General features: G+C 59.3%; 8 protein-coding genes across 8 annotated transcripts; all 8 read left to right on the top strand.

Annotated features, from left to right (window-relative positions):
• Positions 1 to 344: 344 nt before the first annotated feature.
• LDBPK_242240 (hypothetical protein, unknown function) lies at positions 345 to 782 on the top strand (the record flags this gene model as incomplete). Its single annotated transcript, XM_003861265.1, has 1 exon — positions 345 to 782. The coding sequence occupies one exon, from the start codon at positions 345 to 347 to the stop codon at positions 780 to 782; it is 438 nt and encodes a 145-aa protein (XP_003861313.1).
• Positions 783 to 5,632: 4,850 nt separating this feature from the next.
• On the top strand, positions 5,633 to 6,613 carry LDBPK_242230 (hypothetical protein, conserved; the record flags this gene model as incomplete). Its single annotated transcript, XM_003861264.1, has 1 exon — positions 5,633 to 6,613. One exon carries the CDS (start codon positions 5,633 to 5,635, stop codon positions 6,611 to 6,613), a length of 981 nt encoding a protein of 326 aa, XP_003861312.1.
• Positions 6,614 to 7,883: 1,270 nt separating this feature from the next.
• On the top strand, positions 7,884 to 8,351 carry LDBPK_242220 (ubiquitin-conjugating enzyme e2, putative; the record flags this gene model as incomplete). The annotated part of the gene is made up of 1 exon (XM_003861263.1): positions 7,884 to 8,351. The coding sequence occupies one exon, from the start codon at positions 7,884 to 7,886 to the stop codon at positions 8,349 to 8,351; it is 468 nt and encodes a 155-aa protein (XP_003861311.1).
• Positions 8,352 to 9,772: 1,421 nt separating this feature from the next.
• LDBPK_242210 (hypothetical protein, conserved) lies at positions 9,773 to 13,369 on the top strand (the record flags this gene model as incomplete). The annotated part of the gene is made up of 1 exon (XM_003861262.1): positions 9,773 to 13,369. One exon carries the CDS (start codon positions 9,773 to 9,775, stop codon positions 13,367 to 13,369), a length of 3,597 nt encoding a protein of 1,198 aa, XP_003861310.1.
• A 746-nt stretch (positions 13,370 to 14,115) lies between these two features.
• On the top strand, positions 14,116 to 15,621 carry LDBPK_242200 (hypothetical protein, conserved; the record flags this gene model as incomplete). Its single annotated transcript, XM_003861261.1, has 1 exon — positions 14,116 to 15,621. The coding sequence occupies one exon, from the start codon at positions 14,116 to 14,118 to the stop codon at positions 15,619 to 15,621; it is 1,506 nt and encodes a 501-aa protein (XP_003861309.1).
• A 3,261-nt stretch (positions 15,622 to 18,882) lies between these two features.
• LDBPK_242190 (hypothetical protein, conserved) lies at positions 18,883 to 19,809 on the top strand (the record flags this gene model as incomplete). The annotated part of the gene is made up of 1 exon (XM_003861260.1): positions 18,883 to 19,809. The coding sequence occupies one exon, from the start codon at positions 18,883 to 18,885 to the stop codon at positions 19,807 to 19,809; it is 927 nt and encodes a 308-aa protein (XP_003861308.1).
• A 756-nt stretch (positions 19,810 to 20,565) lies between these two features.
• Positions 20,566 to 21,702, top strand: LDBPK_242180 (hypothetical protein, conserved; the record flags this gene model as incomplete). The annotated part of the gene is made up of 1 exon (XM_003861259.1): positions 20,566 to 21,702. The coding sequence occupies one exon, from the start codon at positions 20,566 to 20,568 to the stop codon at positions 21,700 to 21,702; it is 1,137 nt and encodes a 378-aa protein (XP_003861307.1).
• Positions 21,703 to 22,565: 863 nt separating this feature from the next.
• Positions 22,566 to 22,763, top strand: LDBPK_242170 (40S ribosomal protein S8, putative; the record flags this gene model as incomplete). The annotated part of the gene is made up of 1 exon (XM_003861258.1): positions 22,566 to 22,763. A coding segment is annotated over one exon (198 nt), but the record flags the coding sequence as incomplete, so codon positions are not given.
• Position 22,764: the final 1 nt, after the last annotated feature.

Below are 22,764 nucleotides of genomic sequence, written 5' to 3'. Positions count from 1 at the left end.
ATGTCGTATGCGCTCTCTCCTTGCATCTCTTCTCGTTTTCTTTTCCCATCCTGAAGGTTGTTGAATGTACCTCCACATCTCCCTCGTAGCCACACGCAGAAACACACACACACACACACGTGCATTCATAAGCGAACCATCGTTGCACATCCCCGGCCATCCTCATCGCCAAGTGCCGCTTCATTTCGTTGGAACGAACACAGCAGCTAAAACCAAGGCAGAAACGTGTGTGCTGCCTTCGATCTACCCTTTTCGAACTTGGGCCCCAAAAGCGTTGTCCACTTTGTTTTTCTCGCTAGCACAGCGCGCTGATTCTGTCTGCATCGACTCTGCCGGCCAGCGCAATGGGCCATGCCGTCAGCCGCAAGACGTCCCTGGCGAAGAAGCTGGAGACAACGATGCGCATTAATGAGGCACCGTTGCCCATCGCCTCTGAAAGGGGCGCGCCGGTGGCCGCCGCGGCGCACGAGAAGCAGTGCGGGGACGACTCCCAGGAGGGTCTGACGGAGGAAATGATCGAAGGGCTGACGCGCAGCAGCGTCGGCAGCACTCACAGCAAGGCAAAGGACACGGTCAACGACTGGATCACCGTGGCAAACTACTTCGTGAAACACAACACGGACGCCTTAAAGCAGCACGAGGAAAGCATGCGTACTCTCGCTGCTATGCAGGCTGCGCAGCACAACCTCCGGAGCTTTAGCAAGCCGAATCTTAATGCCCCCTCTAGGTCCAAGGACTCGAGGAATCATGCTGCGATCGTCATCACAAGGTCGCACTCCTGATGGGATGGAGCGGAGCGACAGCAGCAACGAAAAGTGGAAAAGGAGGAACGATGTGCATGTAGTGATAGCCAGCCTATCCGTGCATGTCTGTCTCTCTCTGTCTGAGCCGGTGCGTGCGTTCATGTCTGTTGAGAGAAAACGCGGAAGGGGCATAGCTGTGCTGTGCGGTGGCGCGGTTCTATTTTCCTTCGGCTAACAGGTCGTCTACGATATTTGGTTAGCGTCTTCGCTCGCATACTTCATTATCTCCCCCTCCACCCCCCCCCCACACACACACACGTCACCCGACTCCTTCACCTCGTACGTCCTCCATCCTTTGTGTGTGTGCGCGGGTGTCGTGGAATAGTGCTGCCTTTGGCGTCAGTGATACTTTACCGTGTCTTTCTCTTTGTCGCTCTCTCGCTGTGTGTTGTATACGCCACATGGTGAATGGGGTGGCGCAAGCTCGCTTCTTTCGCTTCCCTGTGCACCTCCCTCCCCCTCCTGTGTATGTGTATACAGCATCTCTTCACTGTTCGTCTTTTACATCTCTCTTCCCCTTTTGTATTGTAGTTGTGGCCCCTGACGTTGGTCTTGCCGATGCGTTTATCGCATGGCATGTGCGCTTGCGGTAATGCGATGTGTTTCTGTCCTGCCCGCCTCCCTCCTTCTGCTCCGTCACTCTCACTTGCGGGCGCACCGTCGTTTTCCTTTCTTCACTTCCGTCCTTTCACCTCTGCAGCCTGTCTCTCTTTCTCTGTGTGTGTGTTGTACCTCGATTTGTCCCTGTGATGCATGCCGTCGTTGTCGATGTGTCTCTTCGAGTGATCCGTTCCACAGAGCCCCCTTGTTTCCCGCCCAGCGCACGTGCCTCCCCCATATCTCTCTATCTTTTCTTTCCAATCCTTTCTCAATGACGTGTGTATGCACATGCATTCTCGGAGAGCATCCCTGGACTACTCTACAAGCTTCTCCGCACCACGTATACTGTACCCGGACACACACACTTGCGCACCGGCCGGTAGTAGCACCAACACGCAAGTTAAACAAGAGCAGGCCCGATGAGAAATAGAGAAGGAAGTAGAGAGAGGGAGGGGGCTGAAAGGCACACATACACAGGTGAACACAGAGAGAACGCGCTCAGCTGGACTTCGCCGTTTGAGACTCCCATGTGTGTGTGTGTGTGTGTGTGCCGATGTGACTGCCTTCATGCGAGTGCTTGTGGTGTTGTGCGCGTCTGCCCGGCCCTGTGCTCTGTGTTTGCTGTGCTGCACACAACTATACAGGGTGCTGTGGGGGAGGGGTCGCCGCGCATCCCCCTCCCCGCAGATGCGCGCCCCCCTCTCTCTTGCTTGACAGGTGTGCCTTTCTGTGCTGCTGCCGCCGCCTCCTCGTTTCTTCCTCATCTTTGGCCGCCTCTGCGTTTACTTGTCTACTTCGCTTCTTCTCCCCCTCCCTCCCTCTGCCGTTATGTGTTTCCCTCCATCGCTTTTTCCTCTCTTTGTTCTTGACTGGAAGCTGCCCTTTGCCGTTGCTGCCGACCTGTGGATTTGCCGGTGTAGCGGAGCGAGCGTATGGTGGACGCGTGCGGCCATGCTGTACGCAGATGTATACGTATACATGTATATACATATATACATATGTGTGTGTGTGTCCTTGAAAAGCTTCATGGATGCCACACCATTTTTATTCTGCATTGGCCGCCTTTGGCCTCCCCCTTTCTCCACCTGCTCTTCGCTCCTTTTTGGCTACACCGCCCACCCCGCCCTTCGTGCATGCAGATGTGTATGCGTGCGTGGGAGTAGAGGTGGAGAAGAATGGGGAAGGACAGAGAGAGGTCGTACATCGAGAAAAGGCGGAACGGGGAACCGCGATGATGCACCTCCGCCCCTTCTCTCCTGCGGGCCCGCTGAGTGAGGGCATGCTGGTATGGGTTGTCACTGCCGCCTCTCTCGTCTTGGTTTCTTTCACATTCACGGGGGGGGGGGCGCATCGCATCAACGCACGCACAGGCACATCAGTACTCGCCCACTTCACTGTCTCCCTCCTCCTTGCCATCGGAGGTGCAAGGTGGCGCTACAGTTACAGCCGAAGGGCCGCATGTGTGTTTCGAAAAAGGGCAGTCCATGCGACTAGCAGTGCTGACAATGCGGAACGATAAGCTTCTAAGCGGAGAGAAAGGTAGAGGAAGACTGCCTGCATCGTCGATGAACGAGTGGAGCGGAAAAGACGACGTGGATGATGTAGTAACGCCGAGTGTAGGAGTCTCCTTGTGTGTGCGTGTGTGACACGGAGAGCTGCATTGGCTCCTCCTCGCTGAAGCAAAACGCGCACATGTGCATATGCCTTGCAACGCCTGCGTATGGCATGCGTCTTCGTCCCCTAAAGATGCTCACCCTCCCCTCCCCCTCCCTGTGTCCATTTTGGCGCGTGTGTGTGTTGCTGCTCTTGTACCGTTCTTGTGTCTGTGCATTTGCCTCTTCTGTTTGTATTTTGTGGTTCCTTCTCCCCCCCTCCCCACCTCCAACAGCTGTCTTCTGGCGCCAGCAACAGAACACGTAGAGAACATGTATGCGTTGGCCGGAGAGCGTGCTCTCCCTACCTGTCCTCTTCCATTCTTGCTCCTTTCCGGAGTCGCTCCCGTTCGGCGATGGTGCGTTTTCAGTTTCTGCGTTTGCTTCCACCTCCACCCCCACCCGCCCCTCTCCCTCTGCCATCGCCGTCTCTCCGCTCCACTTTTATGCGCCACCGCGCGTGTACGTGTGTGAGCGCGCGATGATGTTCTCCCTTCTCGCCTTCTGCCACGTTCTCTTGCTGCGATCTTTGCTGTTTTTGGCTTCCGAGGTGCCTTTGACCATCCCTCCGTGCATGTGCGTATTCATTCCTCTCCTTCGAAAGCGGGCGCCGCACTGGTGCTCCACAGGGTGCTGCCGTGTGGCTCCGCTTTACCTATGTGCATGCATCCGTCTTCCTCCCTTGGTTGTGCAATCCCTGACCTCCACCCGCCGCCCCTCTTCTGTGCTGCCACAGTGCGCCCTTGTCGTTGGTAGGCCTCTTTTCTTTGCAGCTCTCTCTCTCTCGCTACTTCATGCACTGGTGCAGAGGGCGTTGGTGCCGTGGAGACGATCTATTGCGGGATGGAGTGGGCGGGAGGGAAGCGAAGGGAAGAGGGAGACATCTCATGTATTGACCCACGTTGTCCTCCCCGCTCCCTCGCCTGCGTTTTCATGTTGCGTGCTTGCATCATGTGCGCCTCACTCGATTGCCTCTTTCTACTCCTTACGTGCGTGTCTATGTATCAGCATTTTCAGACCCCCTCCCTCCCTTCCTTCTCCTTTCGCCCCGGACCGTGCTCGTCGACCTCTGCGTGCCTCCTCGTTCGTCTCTTTTTATGCTGCGTGCCGTCTGCCGCTCTCCGTGTACGCCTGATGCGCCCGTACCCTCGCTGGTGTGCTGCTTTGCTCGAGGAAGCGGGGAGGGCGAGAAGGAGGGCGACGCCGTAAAGGATCGGCGCTCTCGATATGCGCGGAAAAAAAAAACAGCCATTCAAACAAGAAGCGGTGCTCTGTCTACCACCGCACTGAAGGCAACGGTTAAGGGGCGATCATGCTGATGTAATAGCGCTACCGCTGTAGAGGTAGTGTTCCGGCTCTCATATCCCCATACGGCAACACAGACGCCTGCGTTGGGTTCTATCTCTGTCCGTGCGAGCACCATTCTGTCCGCTCATCTGTTGCCTCCTCAGCGCGTGTCCGCTTTTGTCTGCCGCACACCACGTGAGGTGAAACGCCACGCGCTACCGCCACCGGGCCCTGTCACACGCCGCCCGTCGTGTGGTGCGAAGCGGCCGTCGACACGCGCCAGGGCGATGCGCCGCCTCAGCCATCGGAGCATGCCCTCGGCCTCAACCTCTCCCCCCACCTACCCACTTCGCACGCCGCCGCGTGGCGCGTCCCCTCCGCCTTCGCGGTGGCTCAGGGTCCCCTCGCCCCCGTGGGCAGTGTGAGGGCCGGCTGAGCTGCGCTCGAGTCACGTGTTGGCACACTGCCTAGTCATATGGGTGGCGCACAAGCGTGCTCGCCGTCGCAGGCCGCTCCGACGCAGCGCCCGTCCAGGACCGGGCCGCCGGCATCCGTGGCGGTGCATCGCTCTGGCCTCCCCTACCTTGTAGGTGCTTGACCCTGTCACCACGCGAAGGGGCTTGGCATTGGCAGGGTTAGGTTGGGAGCTGCTTGGCTTCCGCCCTCAGAGTGGGTGGGGGTGGGGGGCGGGGGCACCGTGCCCTGAGATGCCATGCGCTGTATGAGGTGCGTGCCTGTGTGCCCCCCCCCGTCGTCAGGACTTCTCTCCGTTGCCAAAGAAGAAAATCTGTGCCGAACGGAGCAGACACACACACACACACATTAGCAGCCCTAACGCCTCCGTTTACTTCCACCCTCCCCCTCCGTCTTTCCGCACGTCATTCCTCTTCATCTGTGCAATCTGCAAGTGCACCCGCTGCGGTGCAGCACCCCTCTTCAAGCCAGCTGCTTTTCCTTTTCTGTACTCTGTGGGCCTGGTTACGTCACCCGGCGTCCCAGTCCGCGTGTGTGCGCAGAGGGAAGCACAGCACGTGGCAATTGGATGCATCTGTGGTAGCACAGGAGGAAACGGCTGTTACCTCAACCACAATTGCCTGCATGCGTGTATGTTGACACAGAGCCCGTCACCAGCACCACTCCCTCGCTCGCGTTTCGGTTTGGCGCTGCTACAACGTTGACAGAAGCACGCACAAGCTCTCGCCGGTTGATCTCTAGCTGCGTGCTGCTATCCAGTTAGCCCTAGCCGCGCCTCCATCGGGTGTGTCGTCCTCATCGACTGCAGCGCCAACAATGGCGTCCTCATCCTGTTCGCCCTACGGGCACTCCACATCCACTCGGGACTATCTCTTCCGGTCCCTCTACCTGCGGCGCGAGATGCTACTGCTCACCACCCATGGCATCGCGTCTGCACTGACCCCTGCAGAGGAAGATGAGGACGAGAGGCAGCCAAGTGTCGCAAACTCGGTAGGGTCGACAACCAGCCCACTGCGAGACGTGCTGCTTCTGCCGCCGCTCTACTGCTTGGATGGCCTGTCGCTGACGCCGTCCGCCAACGACGGGCCGGCCTTTGGGGTGGACCCGATGCTCGCGCCGGACCACGCGTGGAACGGTCTTGTGCAGGTGCGCTCGCCCTCCTCGCCTTGGCACCGTGGCTGCTTCGCCTTCTACGTGTACTTCCCTAGCCGGTATCCCTTTGAGCCGCCCATCATCGAGCTCACTGGGCCGCTGCGGAGCCACCCGCTCGTCCAGGAGCGCTGTTTGCAGCATCTCGACCAGCTGAGCGGCGCCGGCGATCACCTCTCCGAGATTTCGTCGTGTGCCGCACAGCGTGACAGCCCTGCCAAGGACACCTCCACAGCGACGCCCTCGGAAACGGTGAAGCGCGTGTTTGTACCGTTCGAGGAGGTTTACTCCACCATCGACCCCATGCGTGTCTCTGTCATGATGGTTCTAATCCGGCACATGCGGCTCATCTTCCTCCCTGCCGAATGGCCCTCCTCGTGGCGATCACCATCGATGGAGACTGATCGCGACTCCGGCGGGGTGAACCGCGTCCTCGCACGCCGCGATGTGGAGCGGCGCAGTGTGACGCAGGAGGTGCTGCTGCTGAAGCCGTTCGAGCAGTATCTTGGCACCGAGGTGATGCAACACTTCCTCGACGTCTGGAAGGCGAGCGAAGGCGACACGGGCGACGACATGACGGACACCGTCACCAAGTACAATGCAGACTGGTACACTCGTGAAGTCCTTCCGCACCTCTTGCACTCCTAAGCCGCACGCAGAGACGTGCGCCGGTGATGATGACAAAAAGAAGCTGATGTTTTGTTATTGTTGCGTCCTCTGGCCACCATCATGTAGCTGCGCGGCGCTTTTCCTTTATTTTCGGTGTGTGCGCGTGTACGTAGGCCCTGCTGCGCGTTTGGCCGTCACCAACCCAGGTACGCACGCGCAGCCCTCCGGGGGCGTAAAGGAAGTAAGCAAAGGAAGCCTGTGCTCTCCCTCTCTTGGAGTGGCCTGTCTGCGTGCCTGTGGGGCTCAAGAGCGGAATGCGCATCGCGTTTTCGCGCTACCTCATTCGCTCTCGCTTGCTCGCTCTCTCCGTCCTGTTTACAGCGTGCGGCGTCTCACCGGTTACGCGTCCCCGCCGCTGACTTGCGATGCCGCCTACATGACTCCCTAGATGGCCAGCAGCATCCTAAGGCCCTCTTTCTCCTCCATGCAGCTCTGCCCCTGCCGGCGGTAGACCCTGACGCCTTCTTTCTTTTCGTCCCCCCGCCCTCGCCTCCACCCCCTCCCTTCCATGCCTATCAGGAAGCACAGCACAGCAGCTAATCAACGCGAAGAGCCTCACTCGCACCAGTACCGGTATCTCTAGCACTGCTGCACACCACCTTTTGAGCATAGCGAGCACTTGGCCACTGCCACTTCTTTTCCAGCTTCAGACACGCACCGGCTAAGCTTTTCAGCCAAGGCGCCTGCGTGTGTGTGTGGCCCGGCTTCCTCAACGTATACCCATGTAGGCACTCCATCACACACGCACACCTCTCTCTCTCCCCCTTCGCTTGTCTTGTAGATACGCCCTGCTCCTCCGCCTTTCCTTTTCTGTTACAAAGCCACTCAGTCACACCTGGGAAGCTCCCTCTCCATTCCCCACAGCCCGCACACAGACACACTTCTTTTTATTGGGTGTTGCTACGCGCGTCTGCCGTCTCCTCATCACTCGCGGATTCCCCTTGCTTCTCTCTCCTCAGCCCCTCCTTGTGTGTGCGTGTGCGTGTTTCTCGCTGTTTTGTGTTGTTGTCTCGGTGACACCTTGCAGAGGCGTTACGTGGTACACACGGCACTGGTTTTCTTCTGCCCATTCTCTCGCCTATCCTCCCCGCGCGCTGCTCACTCCCACACATCCCCATCGCAGATTCCTGCAGCTGCTCCTCTTCTTGTTTCCTCCACTGTCGACATTCCGCGTGCCTGCTCTTGTGCGTGTGCGTCGGTGCAACGCGCTTCTCTGGTCTTCGATACTGACTCACGTACTGGCACACCAATGCACGGCGGCAGCAGCAACAGCGGGGCAGCGGCGCGGCTGCAAAAGGAGCTCGTAGAGGTGATGATGAGTGATGCCGAGGGCATCTCCGCCTACCCGGAGGACGACAACCTATTCCGCTGGATCGGCAGCGTCAAGGGCGTACCGAATACGCCGTATGAGGAGCTCGAGTACAACTTGCTGCTTGTTTTTCCGCCCAACTACCCGTACGAGGCGCCCACTGTCACATTCATGACGCCGTGCTTCCACCCGAACGTAGATACGCGTGGGGCCATCTGCCTCGACATCCTCAAGGAGAAATGGTCGGCCGTCTACTCGGTGAGCTCCATCTTGCTGTCCATCCAGAACCTACTCAACAACCCGAACAACGAGTCACCGCTGAACAATCATGCCGCGCAGCTCTGGCACGACAGGGAGCAGTTCACCATCGCTGTGCGGGCCACTCACGGTGGAGCGCCAGGCTCTTAGACGCGTGCCTGCCGCTACGTGCTACGTGCGTGTGTGTGTGTGTATGTGTGTGTGTGAGAGTCTGTGCGTTGCTGAGTCCTAGAGCTTTGTGTGCTCCCCACTGGTGCAACGGCGCGTGCGGCGACGTTTGGCGCACGGGAGGGGGTAAGTGGCCACTAACCGATGTCCACAACGCTAGTACGGCTGCGCGCTGCTGGCGGCCTCTTCCCTCTCTCCGCACAAAACCAATGGGGTGCGCATGCTATACATGGCCTAACGCGACTGTGTGCGCGCGTGGGCCCCACCGCGTGTGCACGTCTGGTTCACGTGTCCATGCTCTACATGGACGTGCGTGCATGGGTGGTGGTGTGTACACGGCGGTGCGCGCAGCACGTGCTGGCATGCACGCCCCTGGTTGGCCGGCAAGCAGATGAAACCGAAGAGTACGGAAAGAAGGAGGGGTGATAGTGTGCCGCTTCTCCTCGGCCTTTGGTCCGCCGGCAAAGCACCCGCGTAGCCCGAGAAGGCGCTGATCGTTCGGTGCTCGAGTGCTGCACACGTGCGGGCATACGTTTATTTTCGTCTTTTTTGTCTTCCCTTCGTGTCTGTACGGGTAAGCCCCCCCCCCCCACCTCCTTCCGCTCAGCATATCGCTCCTCCTGTCTACTTCTCCCGCCTCACCTCCTGTGCACACGCGTCCGTGTGTATGTGTGTGTATGTGTGGAGCGAACACCCTCTATCTCTCGCAGTACTGCATACTCTCTCCCTCCCCCTTCCCCCCTTGCCTTCCTCGGTGTTATGCAAAGACGCGCCACCGCCACGCGCTCCACAGCATTCTGGCCATCACCATCTTTGCGCCTCTTCTCTCTTCGCTGCCTGAGACATCCACGGCGCCCTCTCGGCCAGCGGCTCTTTTCGCTTCATCGCCTGCTCTCCTTCTCGCTGCCGTGGAAGGAGTTGCATGTCGTAAGCTGAATACCGGAGCAGGTGCACGCACGCAGACGCAGAGACAAGACGGCAACTGCACCTGCAGGTGGTTGTCGTTCACAGTTGCCGACACCAGCACTGTTGCTGTCGACAGCTGATTCTCTTCTTATTATCTCTCTACCTCCCTCCCTTGAGCTTTTGGTTCTGTGGGGAGTTTTGCGCTATACGCCAGCGGTGCTTGCGTATGCATGTGAGCGAGCAGCACCTCTCTCCCCCTCCCCTCCCCTCGTTCCCCCTTCTATACACGCCTGCTATCGTTTTTCTTTCATTGCTTCGCGCTTGTGCTCCATTCTCCCACTTCTCGTATCTCTACTCTTCCACATCTAGGCCCCCGCCCCACCCCCGCACGCACGCACGCACATCCGCGCTCCGCTCCGTCTCCCAATATATGCAACTGAATTCTCCCTCGACTCTGCACCACGCACGCACGCTTCTTTTATTCCCTCCATACCAGAATGAAGAGCGTGCAGGCAGAGCGCGATGAGCTACTGCTGTATGCACTGCGACACCCGCCGCCAAACGTGAGCCTCAAGTTACCAGACGGCTGTGCGTCACTGGAGCACGTCGACCTCACAAGCTGCCCGAGTCCCACCACCCTCTACGCCGAGGCCGAGAGAGCAGCGCAGCACGCCAAGGGAAAGAAGGTGCCAAAGTTCGAGCTCGACTTGACGAAGTGCTTCACCGTTATCGGCAGCAGCAGCGGCGGCGTCCAGCGAGCCAAAAACGCAGCGCCGACCAGCCGCAGCAAGCACTCGAGATCCCCTCCAGAGCTGCCGGCGAAAAAAGAGGCAAAGCCCGATCTACCCAATGCTAATCGCGGGTCGTACTCGACCATTGATGGCAGCAGCTCCTCACCGCATGTAGCGGCGAAAAACGATAGCTCCCATTCGCCCGATAAGCGCGGCGACAGCGGTAGTCCAAAACTGGCGGCATCTGAGCAGTCGCCGCCGCGCCCTGTGCAGCCACCCCCGGGCGCTAGCAACAGCGCAGCGCAGGAGGGCAACAAGGGGCTTTTGGGCTTCCTCATAGGGGCCTTAAAGGGCTTGGGCAGCGTCGAGGGAGCTGCTGCTGTTCCGGATAGCGGGCGGCGGCTCTCCGGCAGCTCTGCTTCGACGACGAACGATTCCCGCGCCTCCGCGGCTTCGAAGCGGCAAGGTACGCGGCCCGCCAGCGCAACGGGCAGCAGCACGGGCAAGGTTCTGTCGTCTGTGTGGAACCCGCTGTCCTCCTCCATTCAAGGCGTGCGGCAGACCTCCCCCGTGACGAGCCTGCCAGGGGCTGCCAAGGAGGAGCTCAACGTGTCTGACGTGGCGCGGCTTATGGAGCAGATGCAGATCCCGCTCTGCGGCACCACGCCGGGCACCATTTCCTCAAACATCGCGACCCAGTTCGGCACCGTCTTCGACGCCGCTGCACAGCAGCGCAAGATGAACGAGGAGGCGACGGCGGCCGCCTTCAGCTTCCCGCGCCCACCGCACATCCAGCTCTGCGAGGTACTCGACAGCGCACCTCTGGCGCCGTTCCTTGACATTTTGCCCATCTTCGCCTACGAGAGCCTCCTCCTGGCCACCGGTGTGCTGCTCACCCAGAAGCGGGACATGTACGCGCAAGAGTTGGGCAACGTGTACCGGCGCGTTTTCAACATCACGGAGGAGCAGCACACGCGGTCACTGGCGAACGTCACACCTCCCGCCCTGCGACGGGCGCTTGACGATGGGGACGCGGTGGCGAAAGAGGAGCGCCGGCGGTACCTCTCCGAACTACGCCCGAATGCGTCCACGCTCCGCTTGCTCTGTGAAAACTCCAACGACGACGATTTCGTGAGCCGCGCCGAGCAGCTGCAGAGCGTAATTGAGCACTACCCGGACTTGCCGGGCGACACGCAAGTGCCGTTTGCCATACGCGCAATGGTGTTCGCCGCCTGTCTCATTCCGCTGTACCACCGGGACCTCAGCACCCTCAGCCCCATCTACAGCGCGAAGGACGTGGAGAGCTGCCTTGCGGCGCTGCGAGAGTACTTGAGCATCCTGCCACAGACCGAGCACTTTTGCCACCTGCATGCGCAGCTGCTGGCCAGCGACAAGGGCGGCAGCGTGGAGGCGCAGGCGGTGTTTCTAAAGGACTTGGCGCGCTCCATCAGCCACTACGGCATTTCCGGCATCGCTAACGCACAGCTGACGCCGGCAGTGAAGTATGCCTATTACGTAATGCAGGAGACCTTCTGCTTGGCAGCCGTGCCAATGCCATGGCTCGACTCCAGCTTCTCAGATGACATGCAGCGCAGTGCGACGGCGGCGTTCATCGAAGCGTGCCTCGCCCTGCCGCCGTGCATGCTGAGCGCGATGGTGCTCGTCGACGATATGCCGGTGCTGCCTCCCACCTCGAGCAGCGAGGACATTTTGTTGGCGCTCATGGAGGTCTTCGTTAACTCTGGCGTGTTCCGCAGTTACGCCGAGCTGGTGGACGACAATACGAACGTGCAACACCTCTCCGCCGCGACTTTGTTCCAGATGGCCGGCAACAGCCTTGACACGAAGCAAAAGGCGTACTGCCAAATGCTCACCCGAAGCTTCCCACTCGCGCCCATGCTCATCGTGCCTGGCCGGCTGCGCATCGGCGCCTACATCCTTCTTACGCGGCACTGGGGCGGTCTCTACCCTGGTGCCACCCAAAACGTGCCCAAGGACCACAAGGCGTCGCTTGATGCCTTCCTCGACTACTTGCTAGACGGCTGCGACGGCGAGCGGCGCACAAGTGAGAGCAAGACACTGTGTGTCCTGCTGAAACGCGCCACACAGAGGTACCTAGCTCCGCTAGACACACTGGCTCAGTACGACGAGGCCGCACACGTGAAATTTGCGAAGCAGCTCATGGAGGAGATCTCTCTGCCGTGGGCGGATACGGTCGAGTGCGCGAGTGCGCCATTGGGTGATGTGATGCGGTATGTGCAGGCCGTCTTTGGCGCTCCACGGCCGCCACCCCTCGGGGGCGATCCGGCGGCCCAGCAGTACGCCCGCATGTGCAGTTGGCTCGACATTGTGACGGCGCTGATTGAGAAGTGCCTGGAAGGATTTCCCACGGTGGCCGCGGCTGCCCCGAGCGACAAAATGCCGGCCCTGGCGGCCGAAAGCGAGTGCGTGGGCATCGCATGTGCGAAGCTGTGCAGGTACCCGGCGCTGCTCCCTAGAGGCGTGCATCGCCTGCAAACCCTGGTGCGGGTGCGGGAGGGCTTCGAAGAGTGTCTCATGCGCTCGCGGCAGCAATACGACCTGGTGCGACGTGTGACAGGTGCGCCGCCCGTGCCGACAGACGAGATTACAGAGAAGATCTGGCGGAATCTGTACAGCGCCGTGCTGAAGCTGTGCAACAGCCTCAGCATTTACATTCTCACACAGTACTCTGTCAAGGACTTGATGTCCAAGTTCATGCAGTTGGATGCGAATCAGTACAAGTTGATAAAGTGTAGCGCCGCCAAGCTGGAGGACTTGCCCATGCCGCGCCTCTACCCCGATGTGACGATGCAGCGAATTCTCGACGAGGTGCGCTGCGTGTTGGATCGCGTTCGCGAAACGATCAATTTCGAGCCGGCGGTGCGTCAGCTGCGCTACCGCCTCGGCCACTACTTCACTGCGTGCCTCTTCGCCGTGTATGTGGACGGAGCCGAGGTGTTTCTCAGCCCGGCTGATGCGCCGCTCATCCTCGCCGATCTCGACATCGTGCGTGCCTTCTTTTTCGAGCCGAGCGCGGACAAGCAGCGCACCCCGCCCACGGGGAGGGACCACTGCAACACATTTCAAGGCGCGGCACAGGCGTTGCGTGTGTCCAGCGCGGAGCTGCTGGAAAAGCTCTACAGTGTCGTGCAGTACGTTATGTCAAAGCCGTCCTCTGAGCTAGTTACCGGCGGTGCTGGCGTGCCGCCGCTGCACACGCTGCCCGAGTGCTCCGACAACTCCCCGTGGTGCCAGTACGTTGTCCGCCGCGTGCTGGAGCACCGCAAAGACTTCAAGAGCAGCATGTGGGAGAGCTATAAGGCACGTGTGCGGGCCAAGTAGAGAGCGTCTCTCTCTCCCTGTATGCGTCGAGCTGCCTCGGCCCTTCTCCCGGCCGCCTCTCTTCTCTGTCCTTGGACACTAGTGTGTGCGCGCGTGGGCGTGGGTATAGTTTTGCGCGTGTGTGCGTATGCGAGTCGGTGTGCAAGGATCGCGAGTGACCTGAGAAAGGGGGGTTGGTGAGGGGTGTGGCGGAATTGTGTCCCACAGCTTCGCTTTCGCCTCCCCGCCCTCCCTTTACCGTTCTCCCTCCCACACACACACGCGCGCAGCTGTGGTGTGCGCGTAATACCCGCGATTGCTCTCTCCCTCTCCGTTGCCTCAACAGCCAACCAAGAGCAAGGAACAATGGGCGTCCTCAGCCACACGCCGCACCCCTCTCCCTCTGCCTCTCTCTCTTGCTGACGGGCATCTTCCATGCGCCCGGTGTCGATCTGTCCCCACCCTTCCTCCTCCGTGCTTCACCATATGGCCATCCACCCCTCTTTCTTCACATCCACACACACACATATATATAAATATATTACATATACATAACACACCCATCCACGTTTATGTGCGTGCACGCACTCCAAAACCAAACACGCATCGCAGAATCTCTCAACGCCAACCGCAACTAAGCACGCATTCATTATATTAGTTCGTCTCATTACCCAAACAAACCGAAAGGCGCCTCCTTCTCCCTCCTCCTGCTCCTCCTCCCCCCGCCCCGTTTCCTCCTCACGACTGAACCCCTGAAAGAAAACAAAATGATGCGCAACACCTGTCTTAACCTGGCGGGCGTCAGCGGCATGGCCGTGTACGCCCCGCACTGCCGCGTGGATCTGGAGCAGTGGTGCAAGTGGACGGGTAACAGCTGGGACAAGGTGTCGAGCGTCGTTGGGCAGTCTTTCCGCATTACGAACTACAACGAGAACGCGTACACCATGGCCGCTAACGCTGTCCTCCGCCTGATTGTGAACAACAATATCGACCCCACCAAGATCGGCTTCCTCGGCCTCGGCACGGAGAGCTCGTCCGACAACTCGGCGGGCGCCATCATTGTGAAGGGTATGGTGGATAAGGGTCTGCGCGCCATGAACATGCCGGCCATGTCGCGCCACTGCGAGGTGCCTGAATTCAAGCATGCCTGCCTGGCCGGAGTGTACGCGATGGAGAGCGCCACCCGCTTCGTCGACGCCGATGGCAAGGACCGCATGGCGATCGCTGTGGCGTCCGACATTGCCGAGTACGCGCTGGGCTCCACGGGCGAGCAGACGCAGGGCGCCGGTGCCACCGCCATGGTGCTCGAACACGACCCGAAGCTGTTTGAAGTGCAGCTGCAGCACAGCGGCTCGGCTTCGGACTACCGTGGCCCTGACTTCCGTAAGCCGCACCGCCGCCATTTCATGAACCTGGAAGAGTACACGAAGAGCTCTGCCAACGGCAAGATGGCGGACTTCCCGGTCTTCTCCGGCCCCTACAGCACTCTCGTGTACCAGGAGGAGGTGACAGTCGCGGTGGAGCACATGCTGGAGCGCCTGCAGCAGTCTCCGGGCAAGTACTATGACGACGTCACTGCCCTCTTCTTCCACCGCCCGTACAACATGATGCCCATCCAGGCCATGTCGTTCCTGTACGCCCGCGGCCTTGCCCGCGCCACCTCCGAGGAGCACAAGGCTTATTTCGCAGAGCTATGCAAGCAGGGCAAAGCCGACCCCGCAGCCGTGCTGAAGGAGCTCGACGTGAACCCGCACTACTTTCAGCAGATCGAGAGCGGCGGAGAGCCGAAGGACGCGTTCCCGGCAACCGGTAAGGTTGCGAAGGTGCTGCGCAAGGACAAGAAGTTCATCGACCTGCTGGAGAAGAAGATGAGCATGGGCAGCCCAGCAATGGGCAACTTTGGAAACCTGTACACGGCCTCCCTGCCCTGCTGGCTGGCGGCCGGCTTCGAGGAGGCCTACACCCGCAAGCTTGACATCACCGGCAAGCCTATGGTAATGGTGGGCTACGGCTCCGGCGATGCGAGCATGTCGATCCCTATCTTGCCCGTGCCTGGCTGGGAGAACGCTGCCGCCAACATCAACGTCAGCAAGGCCCTCGAGAATCCCGTGAACCTGGACAAGGCCCAGTACGAGGCTCTCCACACAGGCGCCGAGAAGAACGATCTGGCGAAAGACAGACGCAAGATGGAGTTTGTCATTGACCGCCTTGGCAACCGCAACGAGGCCGCCTTCCAGGATGTCGGTATTGAGTACTACCGCTACATTCAGTGATCTATCCAGATGACGTCGCATCTGGGTGAGAAAGGGAGAGAGGAAAGGTTGCAGTGACAGAGCTGCTGCGCGGTTACGCGGCAGCTGTGTCGAAGACAATCCTGGCAAGAGCGACTACCTCAAGCGCAAGAGGAAAGACTTCACGAAGGGTGAATAGACGGATGGAAAACAGATGGGCGAGGGGCACTCAAACCTCGACATCGGTGCGCACGCGCCATGTAAGAAGGAAAGGGCAACTCGGACCCCCTCGCAAGACCCATCTACCCCAAGGCTCCTCGTGGACCTCTTAAGACGTGTGCGCCAGCCTGTCATGACGCCCTTCTACCCCCTCCTATTCTCTCGCGTACTCTCCTGAGTACAAGGGAGAGGGGAAGCGAGGACGTGAAAGGAAGAGGGAGAAAGAGGCGGCGCTATTCCAAGATCTTGTCGTCGGTGGCTCTTTGGTGATCAATGTCCCCTTCCTCTGCTGCTCCGTTGGCGTCGCTCGCCAGCGTGGCCTGACCCCTTGCTTGCCGTGCAAGTGGAGTACGTGTGTGTGTCCGTCCATCTGCGACGTCCTTAAAGGTGGGGGGGGGGAGATGCGATCGATGCAAGAGGGGGAAAACGAAGGACGGGCGCGTGTAGCAAGCGATAGGAATGTTTGAGAAGTGTGTGCAACTTAAAGGAAGGTCGAGGGAATTGGCGGTGGAAGTCGTTCTGTGGACGCTTGCTGGAGCTTTAGTGCGATGCAGCGGGAGGTGGCGGTGGAAGAACACAGCCCACGCTCATCCATCCCACCACAACGGCAAGCCGTCATCAACCTCGCCGCCTCCCCCGTCATTCCTCACCCTCGCAACGCTACCTCCTTCCATCCCTCTCCATCACCACCCTCTCTCTCTCACACCCATCACCTACGTATGCGCGAATGAAGAAAACGTCTTCATCTATCGCTTGGGTGTGTGTGTGTGTGTACGTGCGCGCCCCTTCTTCGCGTTGTGTTTCCCTTTCGGTGCCTGAGCTGTTTCGCCTGCGTATTGTGGCCTCGATTTCCCCTCCTCCTGCCTCTTCAGAAGTATTTTCCTCCCCTCCCTCTCGTCTCCCTGTCTCTGAGCGTGTGTGTTTCCCGCTAAGTGAGTTCACCTTTTTCTTTTTTTTTCTGCGTTCGTGTGCACTTGTGCTTTACGCGTTACGCCTCTCCTTTACTGTGTGTGTGTGCGCGTAGGCGTGTGCGTGTGTACAGGGGAGGGTGCGGGTGTCTCGCTTACTCCCTCTCTCGTCGAGGAACGCCCCTTTGTTTCTCTTCTCACTGCCTCGCCTCCACCAGCATCCTCCTCCACCTCCCCCTCCCCATTTCTTCTCTGTTTCTTCTCAACGACGTTCCCCGAACGCACTGTCTCCCGGCCTCATCATACCATAGTATGCTGCTGTTTGGACCGCTCCAGTCTACTCTTCTCTGCGTCCCACATTGTGTGTAGGCGTTTTCGCGTGTGTGCGTGTTTGACCCATGGCGCCATCCTCCTTGCACTATATGCTACGTCTCTTCCGCACTTGCTCTTCTCTCTATTCTTCTCTGTTCGCGTTCATCCGTGTTTTGCGCGGTCGTTGGTGCCCCACGCGTTGCTGTGAAATGTGGTGCGCCGCAACACCTGGGGCCCATACGCGCCTCTGTCACTGCATGCCCCCTCCCCTCTCTTGAAGCACGCACGCTCATCGATGTAAATGCGAAGCGCACGCACACATACACACACACACACACAACACTCAATCACCCACAACACCCACACACAGACAGACAGACGAGCCGCGTTTCTCCGGTCTGCTCTGTTCTGCGAAGAAAAGTAAACGAGCGTTGCCTCGCTTCTCATGCTTTCCTTCGCTTTTCTCTTCGTTTCAAGTGCTACATGCCACCTCCCTCGCCCCCCTTACCACCACCACTTCCACACCCCCACGCATCTACCCTTGCCGTCTGACCGTCTCCGCAACACCAAGAGCCGAAGAAATGACAGGCGAATGACGACGTTTTATCTTTAATTACTTGCCTATCTTCGTATCTTTCCTTCATGTCTTGTGCGCACCCCCTCCTCCTCCTTTCTCTCCTTTCTATGTCTCTCCATCGCTGTCTGTCTTCCCACTCGACTCGGGCCCTCACTCGTCGACGGTGTCCTTCCTTTCCGTGATGTTGATGTTGATGCTGATGCGCCCTGTTCGTCTTTCCTGTCGTTACGTTGCGTGCGTTTTCCTTCCTGTGTTGTGCATCCCCACACCCGACTTCTTTTGTTTGGTTTATGCGTTAGCCGCTCGTGGCGCCCACCATCATCTCCACCGTGCGTTCTTCTCCCTCTCTGTGAGTGCGCCCCTCCCTCCGACTACATACATGCATACGTACATATGCTCAACTCGCCTGCTATGTGAGATGAGGTGTGGGTGTGGGTGCGGAGGGGGAGGGGAGGTGCCGCCGATCGTCGTGTCCCCTCCCCCCTCTCTTCTCTGTATGCACCTGATCCATCTGCGCGTGTGCATATGCCTCCAGGCAACCGGCAGGGAAGGCAAGGTCCACAGGGTGGGTGATAAGAACTGCAGCAAAGACATGTCCCCACTCCTCTCCCCTCTCCCACACACAAGCGGCTTAATAGGTGCAAGGACCCCCGAGGGTGGGAGAAGCGAAGGAGATGGAGGGGAAGGAGAGGTGGAGACGCGGGCGTCGTGCGACGAGGGCGCGGATCGGTGATATACGAAACAAAGAACCGAAACGAAGAAGCACAGCAGAAAAGTGTGGGGCGCCTCTGCCGTACCTTTTATGGCAAAAGGCATCCAAAGGCGGAAAGGGAACGAGCAGCACCACAACACCACGGTGAGAGGTGGGGTTGTACGCATGCACAAGCCGTCGTGGGTGTGTATGTGTGACGCATATTGCAGCGGAATGCTGGCGATGTCTCGCTCTTCTCTTTCCTCTGCGTAGGTGAGCCGGAGGCCCACGACGTCGCAACGCAACTTCAGCAGGGCAGTGGATGTCGTGTAGGAGATAAGCGAGGGAGTGGGTGAGTCTTTCTCTCCATGTCTAGAGCGCATGACGAGTGCTTTCTCTCTTCATCTCTGCTTTTTCTTTCCCTCGTTACGACTTGCACACATACACACGAAAATAGAAAAGGGCCTCTCGTGCATCTCAGCGGCACCATTGGTGACCCTACTCCCACTTCCGTCGCTCCCGCGTCCTCATCATTCGAATCCGCAGGCAGAAGCCGACCACGGACAGTGGAAACCTCTTCTCTTTCTACTGATATCATGTCTTCCATCGCGAGTGCAGCTGCTGCTGCCGCCGCCGCATCGCCGCGCCCACCATCGTCCGCGCTCTACACGGAACGACTCTTCTACGCGGCGTTGAAGCAAGGGAACCCGTCAGAGGCGCGGGTGGAGGCGCTGACGGCGTTGGCGCTCCGGCATCTCCCAAAGTCTGCCGAGACATGGGCGGCGCTGCGCAAGGCGCTGATGGAGCAGTCCGACCTCGACGGGGCGCCGAACCGCACCTTGTGGTACGTACTCGACGCACTCATAAAGCACGCCCCGCACGTGTTTGTGCCCCTGGTCGCCCCACGCCTGCTCGAGTACACCATTCAGCAAATGCCGTGGGAGCTGGCGGGGCACCGCGGTCAGACACTGCTGTGGTTTGAGGCTCTTGTGCTGTCGTGGGAGAAGGTGCTGCCGCAACGGCTCTACAGCGCTGTCCGCCAGCACGCCGTGCAGTCAAGGAGTGGGGCAGAGCTGCACGATCTTCTCGAGGCTGCTGAGAACTCGGTGGACGACGGCACGCCTGCCTCCCCGGCAGACCTACAGCAATTGCGCGACGCATGGGATGCTGTGCAGTACATGGGCGAACAGGAGGCTGGCAAGTCCGTTTTCCATGCACGCCCCATTACCGCCGAGGTCGTAGTGGTGGACGAGGATGGAAAGAGTTCTTCGTCTCCATCGGCACCCGTGAGCGGGCTATACGCGACGCCCATTGGCAACAATGGCCGCACAGCAGGGGCAGGCACCTCGGGCGCCGATATCGCTAATACGCAGCAGCAGCAGCAGCAGCAAGAGGAGGACGAGTACACGCCAGACTTTGTCGAAGGCGCCAAACCGCGCGAGCTACCAAAACTGGATCTTCCGAAGCTGAAGCGGCGACGAGAGGGGCGACGCAGACCTCGTGAAGATGACCTTGGTATGTGAGGAGGCCACCAGGCCACCGTGCGCGTGTGTATGTCTCTTCCTCTCCTGCTGATGCACATGCGGGAGGAAAGTGTGCATACAGCGTGCCCGCCATCACCACGGCAACGCGATGGACTGAGGCAGTGACACGCCACAAGGGTGGTGCGTGCTTAGCCGGTGAGAAGAGACAACAAAAAAGAAAACGAGACACAAGATTATCCACGTGGAAGTCTCTGTAGTGCCGTGGCGCGTGCATCAGCGCACGGCATGGCTTTCGCGGCACGGGAGCGTGTGTGTTTGTGCGTGTGCATACACTTGCTGCGAGACATGGCGTGTCTCCGATGTGCCTGACCTGTCACTCCCTGCGCGCTGACGCATCTCCCCACCTTCCCCTCTCCTTGTACCTCTCTTTAACACTTCTGTACCGTACCCCTTTTGCGCCCCGACCTCGTCTTTCTCCCCTCTCCCGCCGTCGTGTGTACACACGTACACGCCACATATGTCCTCCGGCAACACCACGAACATGGCGCCACCGCCCAGCTTTCCCCTCCACTCCCATACCCGCGCACTTGTTTCTCTGTTCGCCTTTCCTTTCTGTTTTCGTTTTCATTCGTGACTTGGAGGTGCACTCGTATATACGTGCATACGCCCGTGTGCGTGTGTGTGTGTGAAAGAGGGGGAGAGCGCCACCATCACCACCCTCGCTGTAGTGGGCTGCATCACACTTCTCTCTCTGCTTCTCCTACCCCCTCCGCCAACGTCGCTGCTCGAGTGCTGATGCCTCGTCCGACGCCGCCGTTTCGGCACTGGTCGCTGGTAAACTGCCCCTCGGAGGACTCGCCGCTAGGCCGCATCGGACACTCCTTCTGCGCCAATGCCGATGGCAGCAAGGCGTACGTCTACGGCGGCGTGAACGACACGGACAGCGTGTCCATCTACCTGGACGACTTGTGGCAGTACGACGTGATCAACAAGCGATGGAGGGAGATTGAGCTGCGCGGCGAGAAGCAGCACCCGCGCGCGTTCCACACCGCAGTTTGGTATGACACGTGCATGTACATCTTCGGTGGCTGCAACGGCCGCGGTCGGTTCAACAAGCTCTTCTACATTAGCGAAGATGGCGACTGCCACCCTGTCGTCGTGCGAGGGGCGCTCATTCCAATGACTCGCTACTGCCACAGCGCCGTTGTGTTTGGAAATACCATGTACATCTTCGGAGGCAAGTGCGGCGGGCGCAACAGCAACAAGCGGCTGCAGGACCTGTACCGCTGCGACTTGAGCGACCCGGAGTGGAAGGAATGCAACCAGCTTGGCACGATCCCACCGCCGCGCTCTGCCCATACTGCAATGACGTACGAGCGCACCATGATTGTTTTCGGTGGCCGCAACAGCGGCGGCGAGTGCTGCGAAGACTTTTTCGTCTATTCCTTCGACACCTCGATGTGGCGGCGCATCGACCTGCCGCAGGTGCCGATGTTTGGCCGTGCCCGTAATAGCGCCGCTGTGCACTACGGCAACATCATCGTCTTCGGTGGCTGGAATGGCAAAAAGAAGTTGAACGACTTGTTCATCTACAACGTGGAGGCGAACACGTTTGAGTTCATGTACGATATCGACCGCGAGTACCCGTCTCGTCGCGAGTGCCACGTGGCGGTCGTATGCCGCAACACCATGGTAGTCTTTGGTGGCCGCTTCCGCGGCCACTTCATGAATGACACGACGGAACTGTACCTAGGCAGCAAGACAGGCGTCGACAGCATGCGTGATTGGCTCATCATGGCGGACCCACAGCTCACCGGGTTGGCAACGCACCTCCCGTTGCACCACTTCGCGGCTCTCAAGGCACACAAGGACTACGTCGTTCCAGAGTTGCCAGAGGAGCCTATGTGGCCGCTTATAGGGCATACACCCTAATCTGTGCAGATAGGTATCGGTATATGTGCATGTTTTGATCTGATGTGCACGGGCGTGGATGTCCGTGTGAGACGTGTGCGAGTGCTCGGCTTGTACGGCCCGTGTTCCTCTCCTCTTCCCTTCTCTCCATCTCGCTACCTCACTGCTTGATAGGGCTAGTACTGGTGTCCGTGATTGTGGCTTGCTCTTACCTTATCTTTCTTATCCCCCTTTTCTGTTTTTCACGACCGCGCGCGCCAAAGAGAGACTGTGCTGCTGCGCGCATTCACCCAGAAGACAGAGAGAAGCCCGCGCGCGACCCTCCATCCCTCCCCTCTCTCTCTTCGCACACGTCCACAACGAGACACGGCAGCAACAGCTAAAAGGGGGAAGAAGGGAAACAACGCGGCCATGACGGGCACCGATGACGGCAGCGGCGGCGGCGATGTGCACCACAGACACGCCTGCATGAGAGCCACCGAATGCTGTAGTGCAGGCGGCAAAGACCACAACGACAACCACCACATACACACACACGCACGCAAAGGAGGAAACAGAAGATGGTTATGGAGAGAAAACGGTGGACTGGAAGGAAGCTTTTTCGGACGCTGTCGGCTGCGTCCCTCCCCCTCCCGCCCCTCTTCTTCTTCTTCGCCTCGCAGACGTGCGCTTGATCGCCGGCAACGAAGCAGAGGCTCGCCGCACTGCCCCTATGGGCGTATCTGACTCGCCCCGTTACCTATCAAAATGTCTTTGTTGCGGTATTGTCGTGCTGCCATCCCGCTCTCTCCATGCCTCTCTCCCTACCCCTCTCTCTCTCACCTCCTCGATTGGTGTCATTGAATCCTTCTCGTGTACATAAAACGTAGTGAAGAGCCGTAACCATGGGCATCGTCCGCAGCCGCCTGCATAAGCGCAAGATCACCGGTGGAAAGACCAAGATCCACCGGAAGCGCATGAAGGCCGAGCTGGGTCGCCTTCCCGCGAACACCCGCCTTGGCGCCCGCCGCGTGAGCCCTGTGCGTGCTCGCGGTGGCAACTTCAAGATCCGTGCCCTGCGCCTGGACACCGGCAACTTTGCCT

This window comes from Leishmania donovani, chromosome 24 (genome assembly GCF_000227135.1).
Source record: "Leishmania donovani BPK282A1 complete genome, chromosome 24".
Taxonomy (NCBI): domain Eukaryota; phylum Euglenozoa; class Kinetoplastea; order Trypanosomatida; family Trypanosomatidae; genus Leishmania; species Leishmania donovani.
Note: the sequence above shows the minus strand (reverse complement) of the source record. Positions and strands in the feature narration are given on the sequence as shown.